Raw genomic sequence first — 24,129 nt, 5'->3', positions numbered from 1 at the left:
CCCTGCAGAGCCCAGAGCCGTGGCGATGGGGAAGCCGGAGCGCCCCGCGGGGCCGGTGGAGACTGGCGGCCGGTCCCGGCAGCGGCGCCCCAGCTTCCTGGAGTGGGGACTGCTGCTCCTGCTGCTGCTGGTGACGGGCGCCCTGGCGGCCCTGGGCCTCCTCTACGCCCACAGCGGAGGTGAGTGGGGCGCCCCCCCACCAGCCCAGGGCCCAGCAGCCGCTCCTCCCGGCGCCCTCGGGGTGTCTGTGCGCGCCGCCCACCCCGAGGAACCGGCCCTGTCGGCGGGGCAGGCGGGGGTCTGTGCGGGGCTGCGGGGCTGCGGGGCTGCGGGCTGAGCTGCGGCCTCCGGGGGAGTCGCTGACCGGCGGGGCGGGCCCCTGGCACAGGCTCCGCGCGGGCACCGCCGGCGCCGGGTCTGCAGCCTGAGCCGCGGGCCCCGCCCCGCGCGCCCCCGGCCCGCCCAGCACCGCGCGCTGCAGTTCCCTACCGGCCCTGCAGGGGGAGCCCGAGCTCCAGGGCTGGAACCGCGGCGCATCCCAGGCCACCGGGCGGGACCTGCTGCGACCCGACTTCCTCCCCCGTCCTCCCCGCCACCCCGCCCCCGAAGGCCCAGGTCACGGGCGCCTCGTGGCTTCCCGGACGCACTGGTGTTTGCTAGATGGTGGGGGGCGCCGGGCTGGGGTCCCTGCAGGAACAGCCCCCCCTTGCAGTCCCCGCCCCCTCCCAGCCACACGGAGGAGCCAGGGCTGAATACACCCCCAACCCCTCAGGTCTGGGGGCGGGAGGGGGGCGGTGGGGGCGGGGCTCACGTGCATGCACCTGGGACCGGCAGCCCTGGTCAGACGCCAGCTGCACCCTGGGGGCGGGGCAGGGGGGGGGCGTGCATCAGGTGAGCCCTTCCTGGCAGGTGCTGGGCGAGGTGCTGGGCGCTCCCTCCGTGGGCTCGGGAGAGTCTGTGGGAGACGCACTGCCCAGCTCTCAACCACAGGGCACGGCCTTGTGCTAGAATGTTCCCTCGCCGGAGCCCTCTGCTCCACCTGCACCACCTTGGGGCCATCCGGCCACCCCGGGGCAGGGCTGCCTCTGTGACCCAGCAGGGGGCTCAGTGTGGACGCCCGGGCATCCCCTGCCAGGGCGGCTCCCGTTGTGACGGGTGCCAGCTGCTGGGTTTCCAGCCCCTCCTGGTCTTCTGCCAACTCCCTGGGCCGGGGGGGAGGGGAAGGGTCCCGGCACACGAGCCCTGGGGAGCCCAGACCCCAGACTCCCAGCAAACACCCGGCATGAGGCTTCCAGGGAGCAAGGTGAACCCCCCCAGCTGTGGGGTGCAGGGGCCTGTCCTCTCCTGGGTAGTGAGGAGCACAAAGCTCACACCAGCAAGAGGGCCTCCCTGCCCAGCCTGCCTCCCCCTTCCCTCCCCCCTCGCCTCCCCCCTCGCCATCTCCTAAAGACCAGGGTCTCTGCCAGGGACCCAGGGTCAGGACCTCAGTGCCCCCCCAAACGACCAGGGTGAGCAGCCCTCACTGGAGAGGGGAGGGCGGCCCAGCAGGGAGCCCAGCCCGGGCTGAGCGCGTGTTTCTCCCCAGGGAAGCAGCGGCCACTGCTCACCAGCCGGCTCGCCTCCGGGGAAGAGGCCTCTGTAGCCCGAAAGCCCCGAGGTAGCCTTGTCCCGCCCCCGACACCCCAAGTCCCAGGGAAAGAGAGGAGAGGCGGGGCTGCGGGAACCAGGCTGCCCCCAGGCCTGGCGCTACCTGGAGGCCCGGCAGCCCCACCTTGACCGCCAGCTGGGGGTGACATTGGGGCTGGGCTGCAGGGTGTGCGGAGCTGGGCAGGCCGGCGGGCTGCCTGGAGGAGTGGCCCCTGACCAGGGAGAGCTGGCGGGCAGCAGGCAGGCAGGCGTAGGGCGGCTCCAGCCCTGGGGCCGGGGCAGCTGCGGGGGCCACACCAGAAGGAGGCTCACCCTCACTCCAGACCTCAGGCCTGAGCTCCCGGGGAGGACCTGTGGCCGCCCTCAGTCCTTGGCTGGCCTGCCCCTGGGGCTGGAGATGGAGTGCAGGCCGGGCCCCAGCTGCCCCCCTGCCCCCTCCCGTCCGCCCGCCTCTCCAGGCTCACACTGCTCCTCGCCCACAGCCATCCAAGCGCCCCAGGAGGAGGAGACGTGCACCAGCCCCGGGTGCGTGATAGCAGGTAGGCCCCTCCCTCCCCCAGCCCCGCCCCTGCTGCAGCCGGTGATGCTGGTGATGCTGGTGATGCTGGCACAGGCCCTTCTCCAGGCAGCCCAGGGCCTGGCTCTGGGGCAGAGGACAGGCCTGGGGACTGTCCCCACCTCACCCACACCCCCACTCCTAGAAGCCCCTGCTCAGGCCCTGGCCTCGCGGGGCCCCAGGGCCTCTCCTGAACTTACAGAAAGAGAAGCCACTGACCGTATGGCCCAATCAAGGGCTCTCCCGGGAACTGGGCTTAGGGGGGGTCAGACCCGCAGATGAGCCGGGGGAGTGGTGGGAGGGGACCCAGTGGAAACGGCTGGGGTGGTGGGTGCCCTGCGAGGTCCCAGCCCGTGACAGAACCCGGGGAGCCCGGGGGGTCCAGCCGGCCAGCTCCGCTGAGAGGCCAGCGGGACCACTGCCCCTGCACACTCGGGGTTTGCCCCCCGCGTGGTGGGTGAGAGCCCCTCCCATCCTGAGGACACCTGGCCCCCAGGGGCAGAGCAGAGCCCCAGCCCAGCGCCCTGTGACAGCTGCCGCCCAACGTTCGAGAGCAGGGAATGGAGGGGCCAGAGGTCATGGGGCTCAAGGTCATGTGGCTGAAATGTGGTGGTCCTTGAACTTGAGTCCCCCGCTTCCGAGGCTCAGAGAGGGTGACTACAGCTCCCAGGGGTGCACAGCCCTCCCCCCCAGCACCCAAACTGCACCTCCCCCCTCCGCCCCCCCCCCACCCCGGCCCCCGGGGACGAGCAGCCGCCAGGATCCTCAAGAACATGGACCCGTCCCAGGACCCGTGTGAGGACTTCTACCAGCACGCGTGCGGGGGCTGGCTGCGGCGCCACGTGGTGCCCGAGACCAGCTCCCGCTACAGCATCTTCGACATCCTACGGGACGAGCTGGAGGTCGTCCTCAAAGGTGAGCCGCCGGGCCTGCCCGTCCAGTGGGGGCCGGGGGACAGCCAGGGGCGGGGGACAGCCGGGGGTAGGGGACAGCCAGGGGCGGGGGACAGCCATGGCGGGGGACAGCCGGGGGCGGGGGACAGCCATGGCGGGGGACAGCCGGGGGGGACAGCCGGGGGCGGGGGACAGCCGGGGGGCAGCCATGTGCGGGGGACAGTCATGGCCAGGGGACAGCGGGGGGCGAGGGACAGCCAGGGGCAGGGGACAGCCGGGGGGGACAGCCGGGTGACAGCCAGTGGGCGCAGGGGGGTGGGGTGTTCCCACAGTAAAGGCCCAGCAGGGGCAGAGGGGCCGCCTGCCGCGGAGGGGGGGGCATGGGGAGCTTTGACCTGGACCCCCAGCCGCCTCGGCCTCTGTCCAGCCTCCTCCTGCCCACAGGGGTGCTGGAGACAGCCACCACCAGGGACCGGCCGGCCGTGCAGAAGGCGAAGACGCTGTACCGCTCCTGCATGAACGAGAGTGAGTGGGGTGTGGGGGCTCCTGCATGAACGGGAGTGAGTGGGGTGTGGGGGCTCCTGCATGAACGAGAGTGAGTGGGGGGGCTCCTGCATGAACGGGAGTGAGTGGGGGGGGGCTCCTGCAGGAACGGGAGTGAGTGGGGGGGCTCCTGCATGAACGGGAGTGAGTGGGGGGGCTCCTGCATGAACGGGAGTGAGTGGGGGGGCTCCTGCATGAACGGGAGGGAGTGGGGGGGCTCCTGCAGGAACGAGAGTGAGTGGGGGGGCTCCTGCAGGAACGAGAGTGAGTGGGGGGGCTCCTGCAGGAACAAGAGTGAGTGGGGGGGCTCCTGCAGGAACGAGAGTGAGTGTGGGGGCTCCTGCATGAACGGGAGTGAGTGGGGGGGGCTCCTGCAGGAACGAGAGTGAGTGGGGGGGCTCCTGCAGGAACGGGAGTGAGTGGGGGGGCTCCTGCAGGAACGGGAGTGAGTGGGAGGGGCTCCTGCAGGAACCAGAGTGAGTTGGGGGGGCTCCTGCAGGAATGGGAGTGAGTGGGGGGGCTCCTGCAGGAACGGGAGTGAGTGGGGCGTGGGGGCTCCTGCAGGAACGGGAGTGAGTGGGGGGGGGCTCCTGCAGGAATGAGAGTGAGTGGGGGGGGGCTCCTGCAGGAACGAGAGTGAGTGGGGGGGGGCTCCTGCAGGAAAGGGAGTAAGTGGGGGGGCTCCTGCAGGAACGGGAGTGAGTGGGGCGTGGGGGCTCCTGCAGGAACGGGAGTGAGTGGGGGGGGGCTCCTGCAGGAACGAGAGTGAGTGGGGGGGCTCCTGCAGGAACGGGAGTGAGTGGGGGGGCTCCTGCAGGAACGGGAGTGAGTGGGAGGGGCTCCTGCAGGAACCAGAGTGAGTTGGGGGGGCTCCTGCAGGAATGGGAGTGAGTGGGGGGCTCCTGCAGGAACGGGAGTGAGTGGGGGGTGGGGGCTCCTGCAGGAACGGGAGTGAGTGGGGGGGGGCTCCTGCAGGAACGAGAGTGAGTGGGGGGGGGCTCCTGCAGGAAAGGGAGTAAGTGGGGGGTGGGGGCTCCAGCATGAACGAGAATGAGTGAGTGGGGGCTGGACCCCTGGCCCGGCAGCGTAGCCTGGTGAAGTGGGCGCCACTCGGGACTCAGGCCAGGGCTGTGAGCTGTGAGCTGTGCCCCCGCCCGGCTCTGTGCCCGGCTCCCGTGGGGCACCGACTGCCTGCAGCTCCAGGACCCGCACCCTGACCCCCGCCCCGGCCACACTCTGTGCGGGCGAGAGGAGGACGGGAGCGGCCGGGAGCCCCAGGAAAGAGTGTGTGTGTGTGTGTGTGTGTGTGTGTGTGTGTGTGTGTGTACCTATGTCTCTGTGTGTTGTGTATGTGTGTGTATATGTGTGTGCATACCCATGTCTCTGTTGTGCATTTGCGTGTATAGTGTGTATGCATGTCTATGAGTGTGTTGTGTATTTGTATGTACTAGTATGTGTATCTGTGTATCTGCAGCCCATGTCTGTGTGTGTATGTGTGTATGCATGTCTATGAGTGTGTTGTGTATTTGTATGTACTAGTATGTGTATCTGTGTATCTGCAGCCCATGTCTGTGTGTCTATGTGTGTGTGTATGTGTATAGGTATGTGTGCATAGCCATGTCTCTGTGTGTGCGAACCCGTCTCTGTGTGTGTATACATGTCTATGTATGTGTTGTGTATGTGTGTGTAGGTATGTGTACATAGCCATGTCTGTGTGTGTGCGAACCCATGTCTCTATGTGTGTGCATGTCTGTGTGTGTGTTGTGTTGTGTGTGTGTGTGTGTAGGTATGTGTACATAGCCATGTCTGTGTGTGTGCGAACCCATGTCTCTATGTGTGTGCATGTCTGTGTGTGTGTTGTGTGTGTGTGTGTGTGTAGGTATGTGTACATAGCCATGTCTGTGTGTGTGTTGTGTTGTGTTGTGTGTGTGTGTGTAGGTATGTGTACATAGCCATGTCTGTGTGTGTGTTGTGTTGTGTTGTGTGTGTGTGTGTAGGTATGTGTACATAGCCATGTCTGTGTGTGTGTTGTGTTGTGTTGTGTGTGTGTGTGTAGGTATGTGTACATAGCCATGTCTGTGTGTGTGGTGTGGGGTGCACTGGGGTTCCGGGGCTTTGCTTCCTACGGGGGGACTGGACGCGGGGACCCTCGGGCTTGTCTCCCTGAGCGCCCGCTCGGGGCGTGCCAGCCCGCCTTCGGTCAGAGGCTCTGGGGGCCGCTTCCCCTGGGGCCGGTTCAGGCCGGGGTTCAGGGGCTCCCGGAGGGCGGGTTTGTTTCTCACACGTGACAGCAGGCTCCTCGGACGCCGGCTGCACGGGGTGCCTCCTGGAGCCCCCGCTGGCCCAGGCCCAGGTCGGCTCCTCCCCCGGAAACACAGGGCCTTGGCGAGTCGGCCAGTCTCGCCCGTGGAGACTCCCGCGTCCCCTCCGGCGGGAATTTCTGCTCGAGACCCAGTGCACAGAGGCCAGGGCCCGGCCACAGACAGAGCCAGGGGCCCCTCCATCTCCGCCAGGAAGCGCCCGTCACCTGGGGAGCCAGCCGGCAGCCACACCCTGACCCGCCCCCTGCGCCCCCTGCGCCCCCTTCACCTCGTCTCTGGGCCAGGTCCTCCCGAGCTCCCTGCTGACCCCACTGCCCGGGCTGGTCCCCCACCCCCTCCGGGTGCTCCTGGCAATGGCTGGGCTGGCGGCACCCAGGCCTGACCTACCCTCCGGCCTCTGTCTGATAGCACCTGTATGTGTAACCTCCCCAGACCCCCTCTCCCCCATCCCCCTCTCTCCCTCACCCCCTCTCCCCCCCTCCCCCTCTCCCCCCCCCCCCCCCCGCGCCCCGTCTCTGCTGCGTCCAGGCCCTTCTGTGTCCTGTGCTGCTGTCGGTACGGGGGAGGGGGGCTGGGCTTCGCGCTGGGGGTGCAGCACCCCCGTGGGGCCGTGTGACCGCAGTGTCCCCACACCAGTGTCCGGGTGAGCGACCCCCACCCCTCCCTCCCAGGCATCATCGAGGAGCGAGACTCGCAGCCCCTGCTGGACATCCTGGCGGTGGTGGGCGGCTGGCCGGTGGCCATGGACAAGTGGACGGACACTGTAGGTGAGGCCGGGCCGGCGGCTGGCACAGGCGGAGGGGGGGCGGGGGACAGGACCTGGGGCTCCTGGAGCCGAAGCCTTCAGCCTGGGCGGCTCCCAGCTGGTCCCTCCGGCTCCGAGGAAAGACAGTCCCCCAACACAGGCCCCGGGACCCCTGCTCCCAGCTCTGGGTGTGGGCTCGGCTCTCTGCTCTCTGGTGCAGCCCCAAGTCGGGGGCGGGCACAGGGCACCCCACCCTGGCAGCCCCCCACACACTGCTGCTCCCGGGCCCTGTGAGCCCTGTGGACGGTGGGGAAGTGCACCCTCATGTCCCCAGCCGCCGAGGCCACACGTCAGCCACGCAGGGGGCCCCTACGCCCGCCAGGCCAGGGTCCCCAGTGCACGCGGAGCTGGGCCAGGACCAGGGACCCGCGGCTCCAGCCCGGCCCTGCCCCCCAGGCCGCCACTGGGAGCTGGAGCGGCAGCTGGCGGCCATGATCGCTCAGTTCAACCGGAGGGTCCTCATCGACCTCTTCATCTGGAACGACGACCAGAACTCCAGCCGCCACATCATCTACGTACGGCCACGCGGGCCGGGGTGCTGGGTGCACCAGGGCGGGGGCAGGGGGGTACTGAGCGGGGCTGGGAGCCAGGGTGGGGGCTGGGCCGGAGGCCAGGACCGCGTGTCTGGCTGGGGCCCTGGCAGCATAGCGGGGAGACGGCCAGGCCGTGGGCAGCCCAGCAGCCCGGCCAGGTGTGTTCCCAGGTCCTGCTCTGGTCCAGCTCTGAGGTTTGGGGGCCCCGCGTCCTGATAGAGGCCACGTGGGCGGCGGTTCAGTCCTCTGGCCTCTGGGCGGGGAGCCTGGCCTCAAAGAGCCGCAAGGGCCTGCGCGGACCCCACCTCGCCTGCTCTGGGTCCGGGGCGGGGAGAGGGCCGCCGCCCGCCTTGCCAGGCTGTGGGCCCTGGCGCCCGGCCCAGGCTCCGCCCTCTGTGTCTCCAGATAGACCAGCCCACCCTGGGCATGCCTTCCCGCGAGTACTACTTCCAGGAGGGCACCAACCAGAAGGTGAGCCCGCCTGGCACCCACAGACCCTCCCTGCTGCCCCCCCCCGTGCCCGCCCCCTCCTCCCCCAGCGCCCACCTGGGGCCCAGCTGCCCCGCGTGGCCTCTCGGCCCCGGCCCCACAGCTGCCCCGTGAGCACCTTCGTGGGGGAGCCTGGAGCCTTGGGCTGGGGACCAGCTTTGTCCCCATCGTGGGGTGTGTCCCCAACCCCCTCCTCGGGGATAAGCTCAGCGGCCCAGCAGCCCAGGCACCCCCTCCCCCCTGGGCCCTCGTGGCGGGTTTTCTGCGTGGGGCACGTGGGGGCCGGGACGCAGGTGTCAGGCCCAGGCTGCTCCGGTGGCCCCGCTGCTCCTGCCCCCAGAGGAACCCAGGAACCCACCGGCAGGGCCAGGGCCAGCGGGGCGGGGCAGGGAGGGGCACAGTCAGGGGAAAGGCACCATGGAGAGGCCGTGGGGCCGCAGAGCCTGGCGAGGGCGCCACCCTCAACTCTGGCACCAGGCAGGCCTTCCCCAGCACCGGCCGCGTGCCCGCCGGCAGCCCCAACAGGCCCCGGTGCCGGAAGCTCAGGCGCAGGTGCCTGGCGGGAAGGGACGCAGGGGGCACCCGCCCCGAGCTGCCCGCTGTCCGCACCGGCCTGAGCCTGCGGCCCAAGATCAGGGCCCGGAGGCAGGCACGTCTGTGCCCGGGCAGTCTGTCGGGTGGGTGAGCGACAACTGAGGGCCTGGCCTGGGTGGGCATGACCGTCTACCTGCCCCCCTCCCCCCCACCGCCATGACCGCAGCCCAGGTTGGCTGACAAGCACCCCAGGGGCCGGCTCCATGCCATAGGTCCCCGCACCCCCACCCCCACCCCCCCACCCCTACCCCCATCCCGTCCCCTACCCCTGTCCCCACCTCCGGCCCCACTCCCACTTCCACCCCACCCCCATCCCCACCTCCACCCCCCCACCCCCATCCCCACCTCCACCCCCCCACCCCCACACCCATCCCCCCACCCCCATCCCCTACCCCTGTCCCTACCTCCATCCCCACCCCCATCCCCACCTCCATCCCCACCCCCATCCCCACCCCCATTCCCAACCCCATCCCCACTCCCACCCCCACCCCGGCCGCACAGAGAGCTCCTGGGGCCCAGACGCCCCCGACCCGTCCATCCGTCCTCTGGCCCAGGTGCGCGAGGCCTACCTGCAGTTCATGGTGTCGGTGGCCACGATGCTGCGGGCGGACGTGAAGCTGCCCAGGAACCGCCACCTGGTGCAGGAGGACATGGCGCAGGTGCTGGAGCTGGAGACGCATCTGGCGAACGTGAGGCCCGGCCGCCGGTGGAGGGAGGGGCACGCCTGGGCCCCGGCCACCACCCCCTCGTCACCGCCCGCCCCCCACGCAGGCCACGGCCCCCCAGGAGGACAGGCACGACGTGACCACCCTGTACCACAAGATGCGGGTGACGGAGCTCCAGAACAAGTTCCCTCTGAGCGTAAGGCGGGGAGGGGGGCGGGAGCCCAGGGAGGGTTGCGGGGGGCCGGGGAGGGATGCGGGGGGCCGGGGAGGGTTGCGGGGGGCCGGGGAGGGATGCGGGGGGCCGGGGAGGGGTGCGGGGGGCCGGGGAGGGATGCGGGGGGCCGGGGAGGGGGGCTGGGGGCCTGGGAGGGATGCGGGGGGCCAAGGAGGGGTGCTGGGCGCCGGGGGAGGGGTGCTGGGCGCCGGGGGAGGGGTGCTGGGCGCCGGGGAGGGATGCGGGGGGGCCGGGGAGGGGTGCGGGGGGCCGGGAGGGATGCGGGGGGCCGGGGAGGGGGGCTGGGGGCTGGGGAGGGATGCGGGGGGCCGGGGAGGGGTGCTGTGTGCTGGGGGAGGGGTGCTGGGCGCCGAGGGAGGGGTGCTGGGCGCCGGGGGAGGGGTGCTGGGCGCCGGGGAGGGGTGCTGGGCGCCAGGTGAGGGGTGTGGGGGCGCGGGGCCGTGGACCCTGTGGTGCCTGCCTTGGGGGAGGAGGCCGCAGGGGACAGACTCTGCCCAGCCTCCCCTCCCCTGTTTCCTGCCCCTCATTTAAGCCTCAGAAACACTCGCAGGCTGAGCGGAGCCCTTAGCCGCCCCAAACAGGGACGTGTCCCACTGGACGGCCGCGTCAGCAGGGCTGTTGGGAGCACGGGCCACGCCACCCGGCAGCCGTGACGACCGGGGTTCTGAGCAGGAAACAGGCTGAATTGGGGACCCCCACCCAAGTCCTCCTCTGAACCCCAACACGGCTCCCCACAGCTCTGCCTCCCCTCACTGGGCGTTGCCCACACACCAGACCCTCAGCCCCGACTGACCCCACCGCTGGCCAGACCTCGTGAGGGGGGCTGAGCCCAGAGGGGCCGCCTCCTGCAGGAGGGGCAGGGACGGCACTCTGGCCACCGCCAGCCGCCAAGTCCGAGGGTGGAGGGCGAGGGTGCAGAGGGGCCAGAGTTAGAGGACGAGGTCGGGACAGACCAGGTCAGAGGCTTAAACTAGTCGATTTAGCAAAGACGACCCCCTCTTCTTCGTGGCCGTGCTGTCTGCGTGAGACATCTTTGTCGCCCCCCCCCACCCCAGGGTGGCTCCCTCAGCCTTGGGTGTGGGTTTCACAGGGAGCAAAGCAGAATCACTCCCCTCCCCCCCCACGTCCGCCTGACCCGGCGCCATTTATGGAAAAGCACCCCTCCCGGCCTGCTGTGCGCCCCTCTGCTTCGACTCAAATGGCCGTGGGACATGTGGGTGCACCTGTGTGTGTGTGCACCTCTGTGTGTGTGCATCTGTGTGTGTGCACCTGTGTGTGCGCCTGTGTGTGTGCGCCTGTGTGTGCACCTGTGTGTGTGCACATGTGTGTGTGCACCTGTGTGTGCACCTCTTTGTGTGTGCACCTGTGTGTGCACCTCTTTGTGTGTGCACCTGTGTGTGTGCACATGTGTGTGTGCACCTGTGTGTGTGCACATGTGTGTGTGCACCTCTTTGTGTGTGCACCTGTGTGTGCACCTCTTTGTGTGTGCACCTGTGTGTGCACGTCTTTGTGTGTGCACCTGTGTGTGCACCTCTTTGTGTGTGCACCTGTGTGCGCACATGTGTGTGCGCACATGTGTGTGCACCTGTGTGTGTGTGCACCTCTGTGTGTGCACCTCTGTGTGTGTGCACCTCTGTGTGTGCACCTCTGTGTGTGGCCCTCTGTGTGTGCACCTCTGTGTGTGTGCACCTGTGTGTGTTAATGAAAACACGGTGACATGATTCACACCCATGAGGCCCTGAGGCCGAGAAGAAGCTGTTGGGGACTGAGCTTTACAGTCTGTGATGTTGTCTCTTCTGGTCTCGGTGCAAATGCAGGTGATGCCTCCGCATCTGGTAGTTGGGGCGCGCGCTGTGACGTGGCTCATGTGCACGTGGCCTCGACACTGTGTCAGCATTTGCTGCAAACTTAGGGCTGTGCCTGTTAACTGGCTTTTATGTAAGTAACTTGTGAAAGTTTCGGAAAAACTTGCTTTTGCGTATTTGATTTTGAATAAAAGCTAAATTCATAACAACAAAAAAAGAGTGTGTGTGTGCACCTCTGTGTACACCTCTGTGTGTGTGAACCTGTGTGTGCACCTGGGTGTGTGTCTGCACCTTTGTGTGTGTCTGCAAGAGTGTGTGTGTGCACCGGTATGTGTGCACCTGTGTGTGTCTGCACCTGTATGTGTGTACCTGTGTGTGCGCACCTGTGTGTGCGTGTGCACCTGTGTGTATGTCTGCACCTGTATGTGTGCGTGCACCTGAGTGCGTGCACCTGTGTGTGTGCACCTGTGTGCGTGCACCTGTGTGTGCGTGTGCACCTGTGTGTGCACCTGTGTGTGCGTGCACCTGTGTGTGTGCTCCTGTGTGTGTGTGTGCACCTGTGTGTGTGCACCTGTGTGTGTGTGCACCTGTGTGTGTGCACCTGTGTGTGTGCGTGAACGCTGTCTGTCCCACTGTCTCTCTGCCCCGGGCCGGCCCCCACGCCCCGTTGCTGCAGCTCTAGGAGAATTCTCAATAGTCCACAGAGTAAGTCAAGCAACTCCGTCCTCCGTCCCCTTGAGTATTATGGTCATTTGCATTTTCTTACAAAACTCAGAGTCAGGCCTGGCCAGCGTGGCTCAGTGGGTGAGCATCGACCTATGAACCGGGAAGTCATGGTTCGATTCCCGGTCAGGGCACCACCCCGAGTGTGGGACGTGCAGGAGGCGGCGATCCATGATTCTCTCTCTTCATTGATGTTTCTCTCTCTCCCTCTCCCTTCCTCTCTGAAATCAATAAGAATATAAATTTTTAAAAAACTCAGAGTCAGCTTGCCAATCCCACACGCCAGCCTCGGAGAGGCTGACAGGGCTGCTTGGACTCTACGGGCCGATCTGGGGAAAACGGACGTCTTCCCTGCTGAGCCTCCGGTCCCTGAACCACATGCATGTCCGTGTGCTCCCGTTCCCTGCCACCCCGCGGGGGGCTGCCGAGCTCTCTGCTCCGAGGCCGGCTGCATCTCTCACGAGGCGCCTCCCTGGTTCGCTGTTTACACGCCTGCAAATGGTGTCCTCGCCACGTGCCCGCCTTGTGGCTGGGTATGCGGCATTCCACTCGATGCCCGGCAGTGGTTCCAACCCCCTGTCGATGCCGTTAGAGTTGCGGCTTCTGCACACAAACCACAGCGTGGGGAGAAGGAACATGTGGTTTCTTCCCCTCCAAGCCCTGCGGACTCTCCCACCCGCTTGTCTGGTGCCAGAGGCACAGTGCACTGGGGTTACGATTGCAGCACTGAGTACGGGCCCTGCTTCTTCAGTCGTGTTGCCACATGGTGCTTCCCCAGGAATCTCTCCATTTCTGTTGCGTTTTCAAACATAATCTGGCACCTGCTCCCCGTCCGTCGGCTCTGCAGTTATGTCACCGCCTTTCTCCTCATCCTGAGCATCAGCCCCTTCCCTCCCTCTTTTTTTCTTCTTAATTATATCTTTATTAATCTCAGAGAGGGAGAGGGAGAGGGAGATTCATGGATCAGCTGCCTCTTGCACACCCCACACTGGGGATCAAGCCCACAACCCAGGCCTGTGCCCTGACCGGGAATCGAACCGTGACCTCCTGGTTCCTAGGTTAATGCTCAACCACTGAGCCACACCAGCTGGGCTGCACCTTCTCTCTTATTCTTGGCGATTCTCTGGTGGGGGCTGGTGTCCTGGGCGCCCAGGCGCTGTGCCCACCTCTCTCTCTCCCCTCCCCAGGGATTTAACTGGACCCTCTTCATACAGTCAGTGCTGTCTTCTGTCAGAATCGAGCTGCTGCCTGATGAGGAGGTGGTGGTCTACGGCATCCCCTACCTCCAGAAGCTGGAGAGCATCATCGGCGTCTTCTCAGACAGGTGCAGCCGGGGAGGCCCGGGAGGCCCGGCAGCCTCTGCACCTTTGCCCTGCTCTGCCCCCCCTCCCCCCAGCTCCTCCTCTCAGGAGAGAGCCCCCTGGGCCATGACTCTGAGCATGAGGGACACGGGTGAATGGTAATGGCCAGGGGAGCCATCTGCTAGGGACTGAACCCCTCCTGAGGCATCTCAGCCTCCAGAGCCGACAGGCTGTAGCCGGGGGTAGAGCTTCCTGTCCGAGGCCCATCTCCATCTCTCATGAGGTGCCTCAGAGGCCGCCTACCACACTCAGCTCCCTGTCTCGGAGAGAACGTGGCGGCCAAAGACCCATAACCAATATCCCTCCCCGAGCAAATACCACTCACCTGTCCTGTCCGCCCTCTGCCCCGCCCCCAGGACCATGCAAACTCCCCCCTCACCTGTCCTATCCCCCCTCACCTGTCCTGTCCGCCCTCTGCCCCGCCCCCAGGACCATGCAGAACTACCTGATCTGGCGCCTGGTGCAGGATCGCATTAGCAGCCTGAGCCAACGGTTCAAGGACGCACGTGCAAAGTACCGCAAGGTGTGTGAGACCCGCACCAGTGGCTCCGGCCCCGGCCCTGAGCCCAGCCGTCATTCCTTCAGTTCGCTTATGATACTCAGCCCCGGGTGGTGGGGGGTGGGGGGGGCGGACCAGCACTGAGGTCATGGGGTCCAGCCATCAAGGAGGCCAGGGAGGCAAGCACAGGGAATGAGGAGCTTGGGGCGGAGTAGGGCCCCTCCATCCCCCAACTCCCTGCCTGGGTGGAGCCCCCTGCAAATGGCACACTCGACCCTCCCCACCCCAGTGAACAGCATTCAAAGGTAAGCCTCTGAGGTCATCCCGTGTCTCCCCCACAACCCCTGGGTTCTCTAAAGCTGAGGAGGGGAAGTACATGTTGATAAATGCCGTGAAATGAATGAATAAGTGAATGAATGAGTGAATGAGTGAATGGATGATGGAATGAATGGGTAAATGAGTGAATGACTAAGTGAATAATTGAATGTCTAATTAAATGAATGGATAAGTGTGTGAATTGTTAAGTGAATGAATCAATGAATGATGGATGAATGAGTGAATGAGCGAATGAATGAGTGATGAATGATTGACTAATGAATGAATAAGAGCCTGAACAAGTGAATGAATGAATGGCTAATTGAATGAATGAATGTCTAAGTGAATGAATGAATGCATGAATAACTCAGTGAATGAATGGTTAAGTGAGTGAATGAATATGTGACTGAGTGAATAACTAAGTAATGGATGACTGAGTAAGTGCATGAATGAATGTCTAAGTGAATGAATGTATGAATGAATGGATGGATGGATGACCACCAGGTGCTGTACGGCAAGACCACAAACGAGGTGCGCTGGCGGGAATGCGTCAGCTACGTCAACAGCAACATGGAGAGTGCCGTGGGCTCCCTCTACGTCAAGAAGGCCTTCTCCAGAGGCAGCAAGAACGTGGTGGGTGCTGGGCTCCCTGTGGTCGGGGGGCTCGTGCAGGGACGCACCCGCGTGACCACAAGACGCGCTGGCCCTGTGACTCAGAGCTCCCACGGGGCGGCCTGCGGCCCCAGCAGTGAGGGTGTTTTCCGGGAGGCGACGGAGAAGCACACGTTTACCTTGCTGCCCAAGAAGGGGAGGCCAGGGGAAGCCACGCCCGCCAGGCACGGGGCCCCAGCCGGGCAAGGACCCTGCAGGCTGCCAGGGACGGTTGGCATGTGTGTCCGGGGATGGGAGGCCCTAGGTCCCCTAGGACGAAGCACAGCTGTAGAGACCCTGTCCCAAGAGGGCCAGCCCCGCCCAACCCCACTCCCATCCGGAGCAGCCGCTGCTGGGGCTGTGGGCTAGGCCCGCCGAGCCCCAGGCGGTCACCCGGGCACATGGGGTGCTCCCAGGTCAGAGAGCTCATCGACAAGGTGCGGGCCGTGTTCGTGGAGACCCTGGGCGAGCTGAGCTGGATGGACGAGGCGTCCAAGAAGAAGGCCCAGGAGAAGGTGGGCGGGGCTGCAGGGCCCAGGGCCGGGCTCCCAGCAGCCAGGGCAGCCCCGGCTGGGCACCTGGCCATCACCTTCACACTCACTTCAGCCAGGCCAGGCCGGGCGGCTGACTCAAGAGGGGCCTGTGGGCGGAGACAAGACTGGACGCCAAGCCTGGGAGACCCGCCAGCACCCAGGAGTGGGTGGGGAGACCCGCCAGCACCCCGGGATCGGGGAGAGGCCAAGGCCTCAGGAGCAGGGTGCCCGGAAGAGATGCCAGGACCCACAGGAGCCCCGGGCCAGTATGAAGGCAGCAGAGCCACCCACAGGCCCCAGCCCCCCACTCCGGCCCCCCCAGACCCCTGGCCAGATGTCAGGTGCAAAGCTGGTGGCCCGGGCCCAGCCAAGGTCTCTCCCTCCACGAAGCCGCCCCCACAGCCTGTGGGAGGGGCCGTCCGTGACCTGCAGGCGGGGGGCACAGCCAGGATGCACGCCGCCCCTCCCCTCCCCTCCAGGCCATGAGCATGAAGGTGCAGATCGGGTACCCCGACTACATCCTGGACGAGAGGAGCAAGTACCTGGACAAGGAGTATTCCAACGTGCGCCCCCCCTCCCTCCCACCCCCTCCGTGAGCCCCTGTCTCGGCCGGGCCCCTCCTCCGGGACCGGCCTGCGGACCAGGGGCCCTGGGTCACCGGGGCCGGGAGGCAGGCTCTGGCGACAGCTCACCTCCCTCCCATGAGCTGTGGCGGCTCCAGCATGACCCTGTCCCCGAGGGGGAAACTGAGGCCCCGGGGGACAAAGGTCTTGCTGGGAGACATAAATGTGGGACCAGGGTGGCCCCCACCACCGTCATCCCTCTACACCCAGAGCCTGTCTGCCTCATTCGGGCTGCCCGGGAGTCCCCAGGCCGTCCCCAGACCTGTCCCGGCTGCCCTGGACCTCCCTCGACCCCCACCCCGACCCCCCACCCCCACCCCCGGCCGCCCGGCAGTGACCGCCCCGGTCCCGCAGCTGAACTTCTCGGAGCACCTGTATTTCGAGAACGGCCTGCAGAACCTCAAGGCCGGCGCCCAGCGGAGCCTCAGGAAGCTGCGGAAGAAGGTGGACCAGAACCTGTGAGTGAGGACAGCGGGGGGCGGGGCCTGTGAGGGGGGAAAGCGGGGGGCGGGGCCTGTGAGGGGGGAAAGCGGGGGGCGGGCCTGTGAGGGGGGACAGCGGGGGGCGGGGCCTGTGAGGGGGGAAAGCGGGGGGCGGGCCTGTGAGGGGGGACAGCGGGGGGCGGGGCCTGTGAGGGGGGAAAGTGGGGGGTGGGCCTGTGAGGGGGGACAGCGGGGGGCGGGGCCTGTGAGGGGGGAAAGCGGGGGGCGGGCCTGTGAGGGGGGACAGCGGGGGGCGGGGCCTGTGAGGGGGGACAGCGGGGGGCGGGGCCTGTGAGGGGGGACAGCACAGGGGGCGGGGCCTGTGAGGGGGGACAGCGGGGGGCGGGGCCTGTGAGGGGGGACAGCGGGGGGCGGGGCCTGTGAGGGGGGACAGCACAGGGGGCGGGGCCTGTGAGGGGGACAGCGGGGGGCGGGGCCTGTGAGGGGGGACAGCACAGGGGGCAGGGCCTGTGAGGGGGGACAGCAGGGGCGGGGCCTGTGAGGGGGACAGCACAGGGGGCGGGGCCTGTGAGGGGGACAGCACAGGGGGCGGGGCCTGTGAGGGGGACAGCACAGGGGGCGGGGCCTGTGAGGGGGACAGCGGGGGGCGGGCCTGTGAGGGGGACAGCAGGGGGGCGGGGCCTGTGAGGGGGACAGCAGGGGGGCGGGGCCTGTGAGGGGGGACAGCAGGGGGCGGGGCCGGACACTGGGCCAGTGGGGGAGGCAGTGGGTCTGACTTAGAGCCACCCCTGGTTTGGGGAGTCAGGCCCAGGGAGGAGCCAGGTTTCCGGACTGGCCGGGCCCCCACCCTGGCTGGGGCAGTGCTGGGCATGGCCGGTGGCCTTGGGCCCTCAGGGTGGCCCAGAGGGAGGGTCCAGGAGACAGGACTCCACGTGACCAGCTCACTCCTCAGCTGGATCATCGGGGCGGCGGTGGTCAACGCGTTCTACTCGCCAAACCGGAACCAGATTGGTAGGCCCCCCCCACCCCCCTCTGGTGCGGGAGGGGAGCCTGGGCCGCCTGCCCGTCCTCCTGGGGCTCCCCCACCCTTTCTCTAAAGGGGAGAGGGTGCCGTCTCTCCCACCGGCAGGAACTGCACCCTGTCACCCACCCAAGGGGCCGTTCCCCTGTCTGTTCGGGGGGTGGGGGGCTCTCGGAGGGCGGGCAGCTGGCCCTTGGCCGGAAGGAGCATGAACGGTGCAGAGAACCCGGACTTGGGTCCCGGGCCTGCGACCCCCTCCCCTGCCCCTGGCTCTGAGCCCCGGCTTCCTCGCCTGTGAAATGGGGGGAGTCCCCACCCCTACCTCCCTTCGTGGATGACAAGGCAGGACCCTGGAGGTCCGGGCACAGGCTGTGCTCACTCAGCTTCTGTGTCCCCCGCCCGCCCACCGGGCAGTGTTCCCCGCCGGCATCCTGCAGCCCCCCTTCTTCAGCAAGGACCAGCCGCAGGCCTTGAACTTCGGGGGCATTGGCATGGTGATCGGACACGAGATCACCCACGGCTTTGACGATAACGGTAGGGGCTCCCGGGGTCAGAGCTGCACCTGAAGTCACCTCCCCCTCCCCCCCAGCAGCGGCCCCAGGGGGCCTGAGGCCCAGTCAGGCTGCGAGGAGGTCCGGGCTCCATCCAGCCCCTTCGTGATTAGGTGGGGACACCAGGCCCAGGCCCCAAGGGAGCTCTGGGGGCGGAGCAGGTCTTGAATGGCAGGCAGGGCCCGGGCAGAGGGATGGGGGAGAGGGTCAGGGCTCCAGGGCCAGATCCTGATGGCACCGCATGAACCGGCCCCCCACCCCCCGGGCCTGTGACCCCGAGGAGGCAAAGCCCAGTGCACCCGGAAACTCGAGCGCTGGCCTCCAGCCGGGTCTCCCATGGGTGGCCAGCACCTCCAGCCTGGGTCTCCCCAGGGCGGCCAGCACCTCCAGCCGGGGTCTCCCCAGGGCGGCCAGCACCTCCAGCCGGGGTCTCCCCAGGGCGGCCAGCACCTCCAGCCAGGGTCTCCCATGGGTGGCCAGCACCTCCAGCCGGGGTCTCCCCAGGGCAGCCAGCACCTGCAGCCGGCGTCTCCCATGGGCGGCCAGCACCTCCAGCCAGGGTCTCCCATGGGCGGCCAGCACCTGCAGCCGGGGTCTCCCCAGGGCGGCCAGCACCTCCAGCCAGGGTCTCCCATGGGCGGCCAGCACCTCCAGCCGGGGTCTCCTCAGGGCGGCCAGCACCTCCAGCTGGGCCGTGCTGACCCAACCTCCCGACCTCCCTCCCCGGGCGCTGCCTGGCTCGGGGGCCGGGCTCGGGGCTGCAGCTGCACCCAGAGGCTCTTCACCCCGAGCTTGACCTTGGGCACCTTCCAAGGCAGCCCGGGTCCCAGGGCCACACCCACCCTGAGGGGGGCTTAGACATCAGGGGGGTCTGGGACCCGGGCCCTGCCCTGGAGGTGGCAGGGAGGCCCCTGAAGCCAGGTCTCTCCAGCGCCTGAGCCCTTGTCCCCTGACAAGGTACTGACCACTGAGCCGGCGCTGCCCTCAGGGCCCGTCTCCGCTCACACACCTGAGCTCAGACACGGGTCCCCGGAGGGCACGCGGGAGAGGGGGGTCCCCGGAGGGCACGCGGGAGAGGGGGGTCCCCGGAGGGCACGCGGGAGAGGGGGGTCCCCGGAGGGCATGCGGGAGAGGGGGGTCCCCGGAGGCACACGGGAGAGAGGGGTCCCCGGAGGGCACGCGGGAGAGGGGGGTCCCCGGAGGGCACGCGGGAGAGGGGGGTCCCCGGAGGGCACGCGGGAGAGGGGGGTCCCCGGAGGGCACGCGGGAGAGGGGGGTCCCTGGAGGGCACGCGGGAGAGCCAGCTGGGCAGGCAGGGCCCACGGTGCCCCTCTGCTGCCCGCAGGCCGGAACTTCGACGAGGAGGGCAACATGCTGGACTGGTGGAGCAACTTCTCGGCCCAGCACTTCCAGGAGCAGGCGGAGTGCATGGTGCACCAGTACGGGAACTACTCCTGGGACCTGGCGGAGCAGCAGAACGTGAGCGCCCAGCAGGGAGATGGGCCCGGGGTGGGGACCACACGGGGGAGGGCGGGGAGAGGGAGGGGGGTTGGGGGAGGGGGAGGGGGAGGGACCCCACACAGCCCCGGCCTGGGAAGAGAAGGGAGCTGCCCCTCCCGCCGCCCTGTCCCTGCTGCAGGTGAACGGGTTCAGCACCCTCGGGGAGAACATCGCGGACAACGGAGGGGTGCGGCAGGCATACAAGGTGGGCCTGGGATCGGCATGGAGCCTCAGAGGGACAGGGTGCCCCCTGCCCGCCGAGTGTAGCCGCCCCCTTGGCCATCCTGAGGAGCCTGCCTGGCCGGGCAGAGGCGGGTGCCCCGGCTGCTCTGCCCACCTGTCGCTTTGACCTTTGCCCTCGGGTGGCCACTGTCCGTCTCCAAGTACGACCGTGATGGTCTTGGCACAGCCCCGCAGCACGGCCCCGGCACTGGCACTGGGCGTCAGGCGCTCATTCTAGGGGGCGCCCTGGGGGGCTGCCCCGCTGGCCGCTGCGGAATGAGGGTGGGGAGCGCCTTCCGCCGGGACCCGCAGGGAGGAGGCCGGCCCGGGGCCAGCGCGGTCGTGCCCGCAGGCTTACCGCAAGTGGAGAGCGGAGGGCGGCCAGGACCAGCAGCTGCCAGGCCTGGACCTGACCTTCGACCAGGTCTTCTTCCTCAACTACGCCCAGGTGGGGCCACGACCCGCCCCGCCCGACCTCCTCCCACTCGCGTCTCCGCGGGCCCCACTGTGGGGTCTCCAGGGCCGGGCAGACAGGCTGGGAGAACCGGGCGAGGGGCCTGGCAGCTTCCAGGAGGGAGAGGAGAGAGGGGGGTCAGATGAAGCGGCGGAGGGGGCCCCCCTGGCGGCCACCCGCACCAAGGAGCAGTCCGAGGCCTGGGGACCCCCTGGGGCCACCGCCCTCCCCTCCAGGCGCCCGGGGCTGCTTCCCTCCTCGGCTGCTCAGGGGCCCTCTGACCCCTGGTCCTAACCCAGGCCCCGCCCCTCCAGCCCCGCCCCCAGCCCGCCAGCCCCGCCCCTCCAGGCCCCGCCCCCAGCCCGCCAGCCCCGCCCTCCAGCCGCGCCCCCGCCCGCCAGCCCCGCCCCTCCAGGCCCCGCCCCCGCCCACAGCCCCGCCCCCGCGCTCACAGGTGTGGTGCGGCTCTTACCGGCCCGAGTTCGCCGTGCAGTCCATCAAGACGGACGTCCACAGCCCCCTCAAGTTCAGGCACGTGCGCTCCGCGCCCCTGCGCCCCCCGCGGCCCACGGGCCCCCCACGAGGCCCCCGCGTCCCCTGCGTCCCCCGCACCCCCCACCCCCCACCCCCCCGCGCCCCCGGCCCCCGCGTCTCAGGCCTCCTGTGCCGCAGGGTGCTGGGCTCCCTGCAGAACCTGGCCGCCTTCTCCGACGCCTTCCACTGCGCGCGGGGCACCCCCATGCACCCGCGGGTGCGATGCCGCGTGTGGTAGCCGAGGCCGAGCCACGCTGCGCTGCCCGCGCACCCGAGTCCGAGTCCGAGTCCGAGGCGACCCGCCGGCGCTGAGACAGTGCGGCCGGCGGGGACCTGCGTGCGCCCCGGGCCAGACCCGCACCGGCGGGACTCGGTGGGGACCCGGGGTGAGCAGAACCCGGCGCCGCGCCCCGTGCCGCCCCCGGCGACGCCTCTGCCTGCCTCCCGCCCGCTCCACGCGCGTCCTCGTGTCACCGGCTCAGACTTGAGCTCAGTAAACGCTTCAGAGAAGCCGCACGTGTCTTTCTGGGCCGCGGGTGTCCGCACCGCCCTCCCGGCGGGTCAGCGCGGGCTCCCCCGCCCCCACCCTCCCGCCTCGGTCCCGCTGAGGCTGCGCCCGTGGCCTTGGGCGCTCTGGGGGCCCCGCGGGGTCCTTGTGCGGGGTCAGGGCAGTGGTCAGGGTGCCCCCCAATCATGGCCCTTGGCGTTCGGGGGACCCGCGGGCAGGAAGGAGCCGAGGTCGGAGGGGACCCCAGGCCCCAGCCCAGAAGTTGGATTTGGGGTTCTGTGGACCGGAAGCCAGTGGAGAGTTAAAGCACCAGAGGACACCTCCCCCTGCCCTGAGCTTTGGGGGGAGGAGGGGAGAAAGGGGAGGAGGGAGAGGGGGAGGGGATCCAGCAGCTGGGGGGCTAGCTAGGAGAGGGCCAGACCAGGGGTCCAGACCAGGGGTACAAGGGAGCTACTGGGGGGGGACCTGAACCCACTCAGTCCATAGAGCCCCAGGAGGGGTGGGCTCTGGGCGTGAGAGGCTGGTGCACCCCACATGGAAGGCAGGGGAGGGGGTTGCCGGAAGTCCCTGGCCCCCACCAGCCACCCCACAGGGGCAAGTGACAATTCCCACGTCAGTGAAGGTGCCTGGGGCAGACTAGTCTTTTTCTCAGTCTGTCCTTCCTCCCAACTCCCTGGGCACCCCTTTAGCTCCCAACACACAGGAGCCCCACCCCCCACCCCACCCCGTTATCACGCGGGGCCCAGCCCCACCCTGTCACTGCACCTGGGGCTGCTCAGACCCCTGGCGCCCCTGTGCACGCCCTGAGCTCCCAGTGAGGCTGCAGGACTCTGACTGCCCGTTGGTCCCAAGGGCACGGCTCCCGGTGGATGAAGTGACTGCAGTTCAATGCCCCGTGCTCGCGGCCGCCCGGCAGGCAGGGCTCAGGGCCCAGAGATCCCGGAACAGCCTGCACATCCCCCTGCCTGGCCTGGGGCAGCGGCCGCCTCCCACACCCCTCAGGCCTGGGCCTTCACTGGAGCCTCCTGGTCACACTGTGGAGGCAGCAGCCCCACCCCCAGGGTCAAGGACACTGGGCCCCCCACTAGCAGTCTGTGCAGAAGGGAACTTACTGGACACTCCCCTCCATTCAGGGCACAGCTCAGCCTCCAGGATCCCCCCCACCCCAGTCACCTTGGGGACTGCAGTCGGGGAGCTGCTCAGCCTCCAGCCGTGGGGAAGGCCCTCCTGGCTGCCCAGCAGGCCTCCGGGCCCACACCCTCACTGGGCTCAGCCTGTTTCCCCTCTACGACGAGGGGTGACACTGGCATCCTGGGGTGACCTAACATTGCAAGGCCCAGCTCGGCCCCTGGCCCTGCCAAGCGCTCCACCCAGGGGAGCTGGAGGGGAGGGGGTAGCGGGAGCCGGGCTCCCTGGGGCGGCTCCCTGGCACAGACCTCCCCAGAAAGGTCCAGGGCTGCAGGGTGCACTGCTGGGGGATGCAGCAGCCCGGGACACCTGGACCGAGTGGGGCAGCCCTGCCACACCTGCAGCCACGGGGGGTGGCCAGGGGCCCCATGCGAGCAGGATGGGGCCACCTGGGCCACCATGACCCACCTGGTGCCTGAGAGGAGAGCTGCTACCCCCACCCAGAAGCCGGGCCTTCCCCCTGAGGACGGGGCCCTGGCTCCCCATGGACCAGGCCTTGGCCCCGGGCGCCCCTCAGCCCCCACCCACCGTGGGTGACCACCAGCGGCCCTGTTTTCGGCGGCAGGTTCTCAGACAGGGTCCCCTGGCGGACCACCCTGGCCTGGAGGGAAGAGACCTAGAGGGGAGCCCTCAGGAGGCTCCAGTCACCCCAAGTCCCACAGAACTGGGGGGTGTCACAGACCTTGGCAGCCACCTCAGGCCTGGTTTCCCCAGGGCAGCGCAGGTCGCTTCGGCGGTGGCACCTGCAAAGGCACAGCTGGCTGGTCCGGGTCCCGCTCCTCAGTGCAGACTCACCCCAGCCTCTGAGGCTGCACAGACCAGTCCCAGAATCAGGCCGCACCCCACTCACCAGGGGCTGGGGGCGGGAGGGGGCGCACAGAACAGCCAGGCCAGCAGCCAGCCGGGCCCCAGGAGCCCCGCACAGCCAGGAGCAGGGCCCGCCTGGGCACCCAGACAGGGGCTGGCCAGCTGGGGACCCCCCAGAGGCTCTGGGAGATGGACAGGGCCCCAGGCTGGGTAAGCCCAGGGTTCTGGCTCCTCTGGCACCACCGCCAGGAGAGGCAGCCCGCCTGTGGCACAGACTCTGGAGGTGGCTGGGAGGGCCCCTGACTGGGGATCCAGGATCAGAACTCCCTCTGCAGCCATTAGTGGTAGGTCCTGGGTGAGAAATCTGACCCACAGCTCACAACAGACAGCACCGGCAGAGGGTAGCAGACTGGCCAAGATAGATGGATGGATGGATAAGTGAATGAAAGGGTGAGTGAATGGAAGGATGAAGGAATGAGAGTGAATGAATAAGTGAATGAGTGAGTAAATGGATGGATGGATGGATGGATGAGTGAATGGATGAATAGGTGGATGAGGGACTGAGTGGATGCATGAAGAAATGAGTGAGTGAATAGATGAAGGAATGAGTGAGCGAGTGAATGGATGGGTGAATGGATGAATGAGGAAGTGAGTGGATGCATGAAGAAATGAGTGAGTGAGTGAATGGATGAAGGAATGAGTGAGTGAATGGATGGATGAGTGAGTGGGTGAATGGATGAGTGAATGAATGATACATGAGGACAGTTCTTCCTTCCAGTGCAGTGGTGGTGTTCAGAGGAGAAAATCAATTGATAAATGCAGGTGAGAAATAGAATGTGCTCATAGGCTAAAGCAGTGGTTCTCAACCTTCTGGCCCTTTAAATACAGTTCCTCATGTTGTGACCCAACCATAAAATTATTTTCGTTGCTACTTCATAACTGTCATGTTGATACTGTTATGAATCGTCATGTAAATATCTGATATGCAGGATGGTCTTAGGCGACCCCTGTGAAAGGGTCGTTCGACCGCCAAAGGGGTCGCGACCCACAGGTTGAGAACCGCTGGGCTAAAGTCTCTCCCCAAACACGCGCAATTATATGCTGCCTCCG

The 24,129-nt window shown here is 67.5% G+C and overlaps 1 protein-coding gene across 1 annotated transcript; it reads left to right on the top strand.

The window, feature by feature from the left end:
- MMEL1 (membrane metalloendopeptidase like 1) lies at positions 1–20,925 on the top strand. The gene is made up of 23 exons (XM_036352837.1): positions 1–179; positions 1,586–1,657; positions 2,106–2,186; positions 2,957–3,118; positions 3,541–3,621; positions 6,632–6,727; positions 7,162–7,280; positions 7,704–7,769; positions 8,936–9,070; positions 9,153–9,242; positions 12,997–13,133; positions 13,600–13,693; positions 14,489–14,617; positions 15,052–15,150; positions 15,648–15,731; positions 16,146–16,249; positions 17,187–17,245; positions 17,670–17,789; positions 19,152–19,285; positions 19,446–19,511; positions 19,881–19,976; positions 20,437–20,513; positions 20,655–20,925. Exons 1-23 carry the CDS (start codon positions 26–28, stop codon positions 20,752–20,754), a joined length of 2,355 nt encoding a protein of 784 aa, XP_036208730.1. The 5' UTR covers positions 1–25; the 3' UTR covers positions 20,755–20,925.
- The last annotated feature ends 3,204 nt before the right edge of the window (positions 20,926–24,129 follow it).

Source organism: Myotis myotis, unplaced genomic scaffold (assembly GCF_014108235.1).
Source record: "Myotis myotis isolate mMyoMyo1 unplaced genomic scaffold, mMyoMyo1.p scaffold_m19_p_2, whole genome shotgun sequence".
Classification (NCBI taxonomy): Eukaryota; Metazoa; Chordata; class Mammalia; order Chiroptera; family Vespertilionidae; genus Myotis; species Myotis myotis.
The sequence above is the reverse complement of the archived record's forward strand: the minus strand, read 5'-3'. Positions and strand labels throughout refer to the sequence as shown.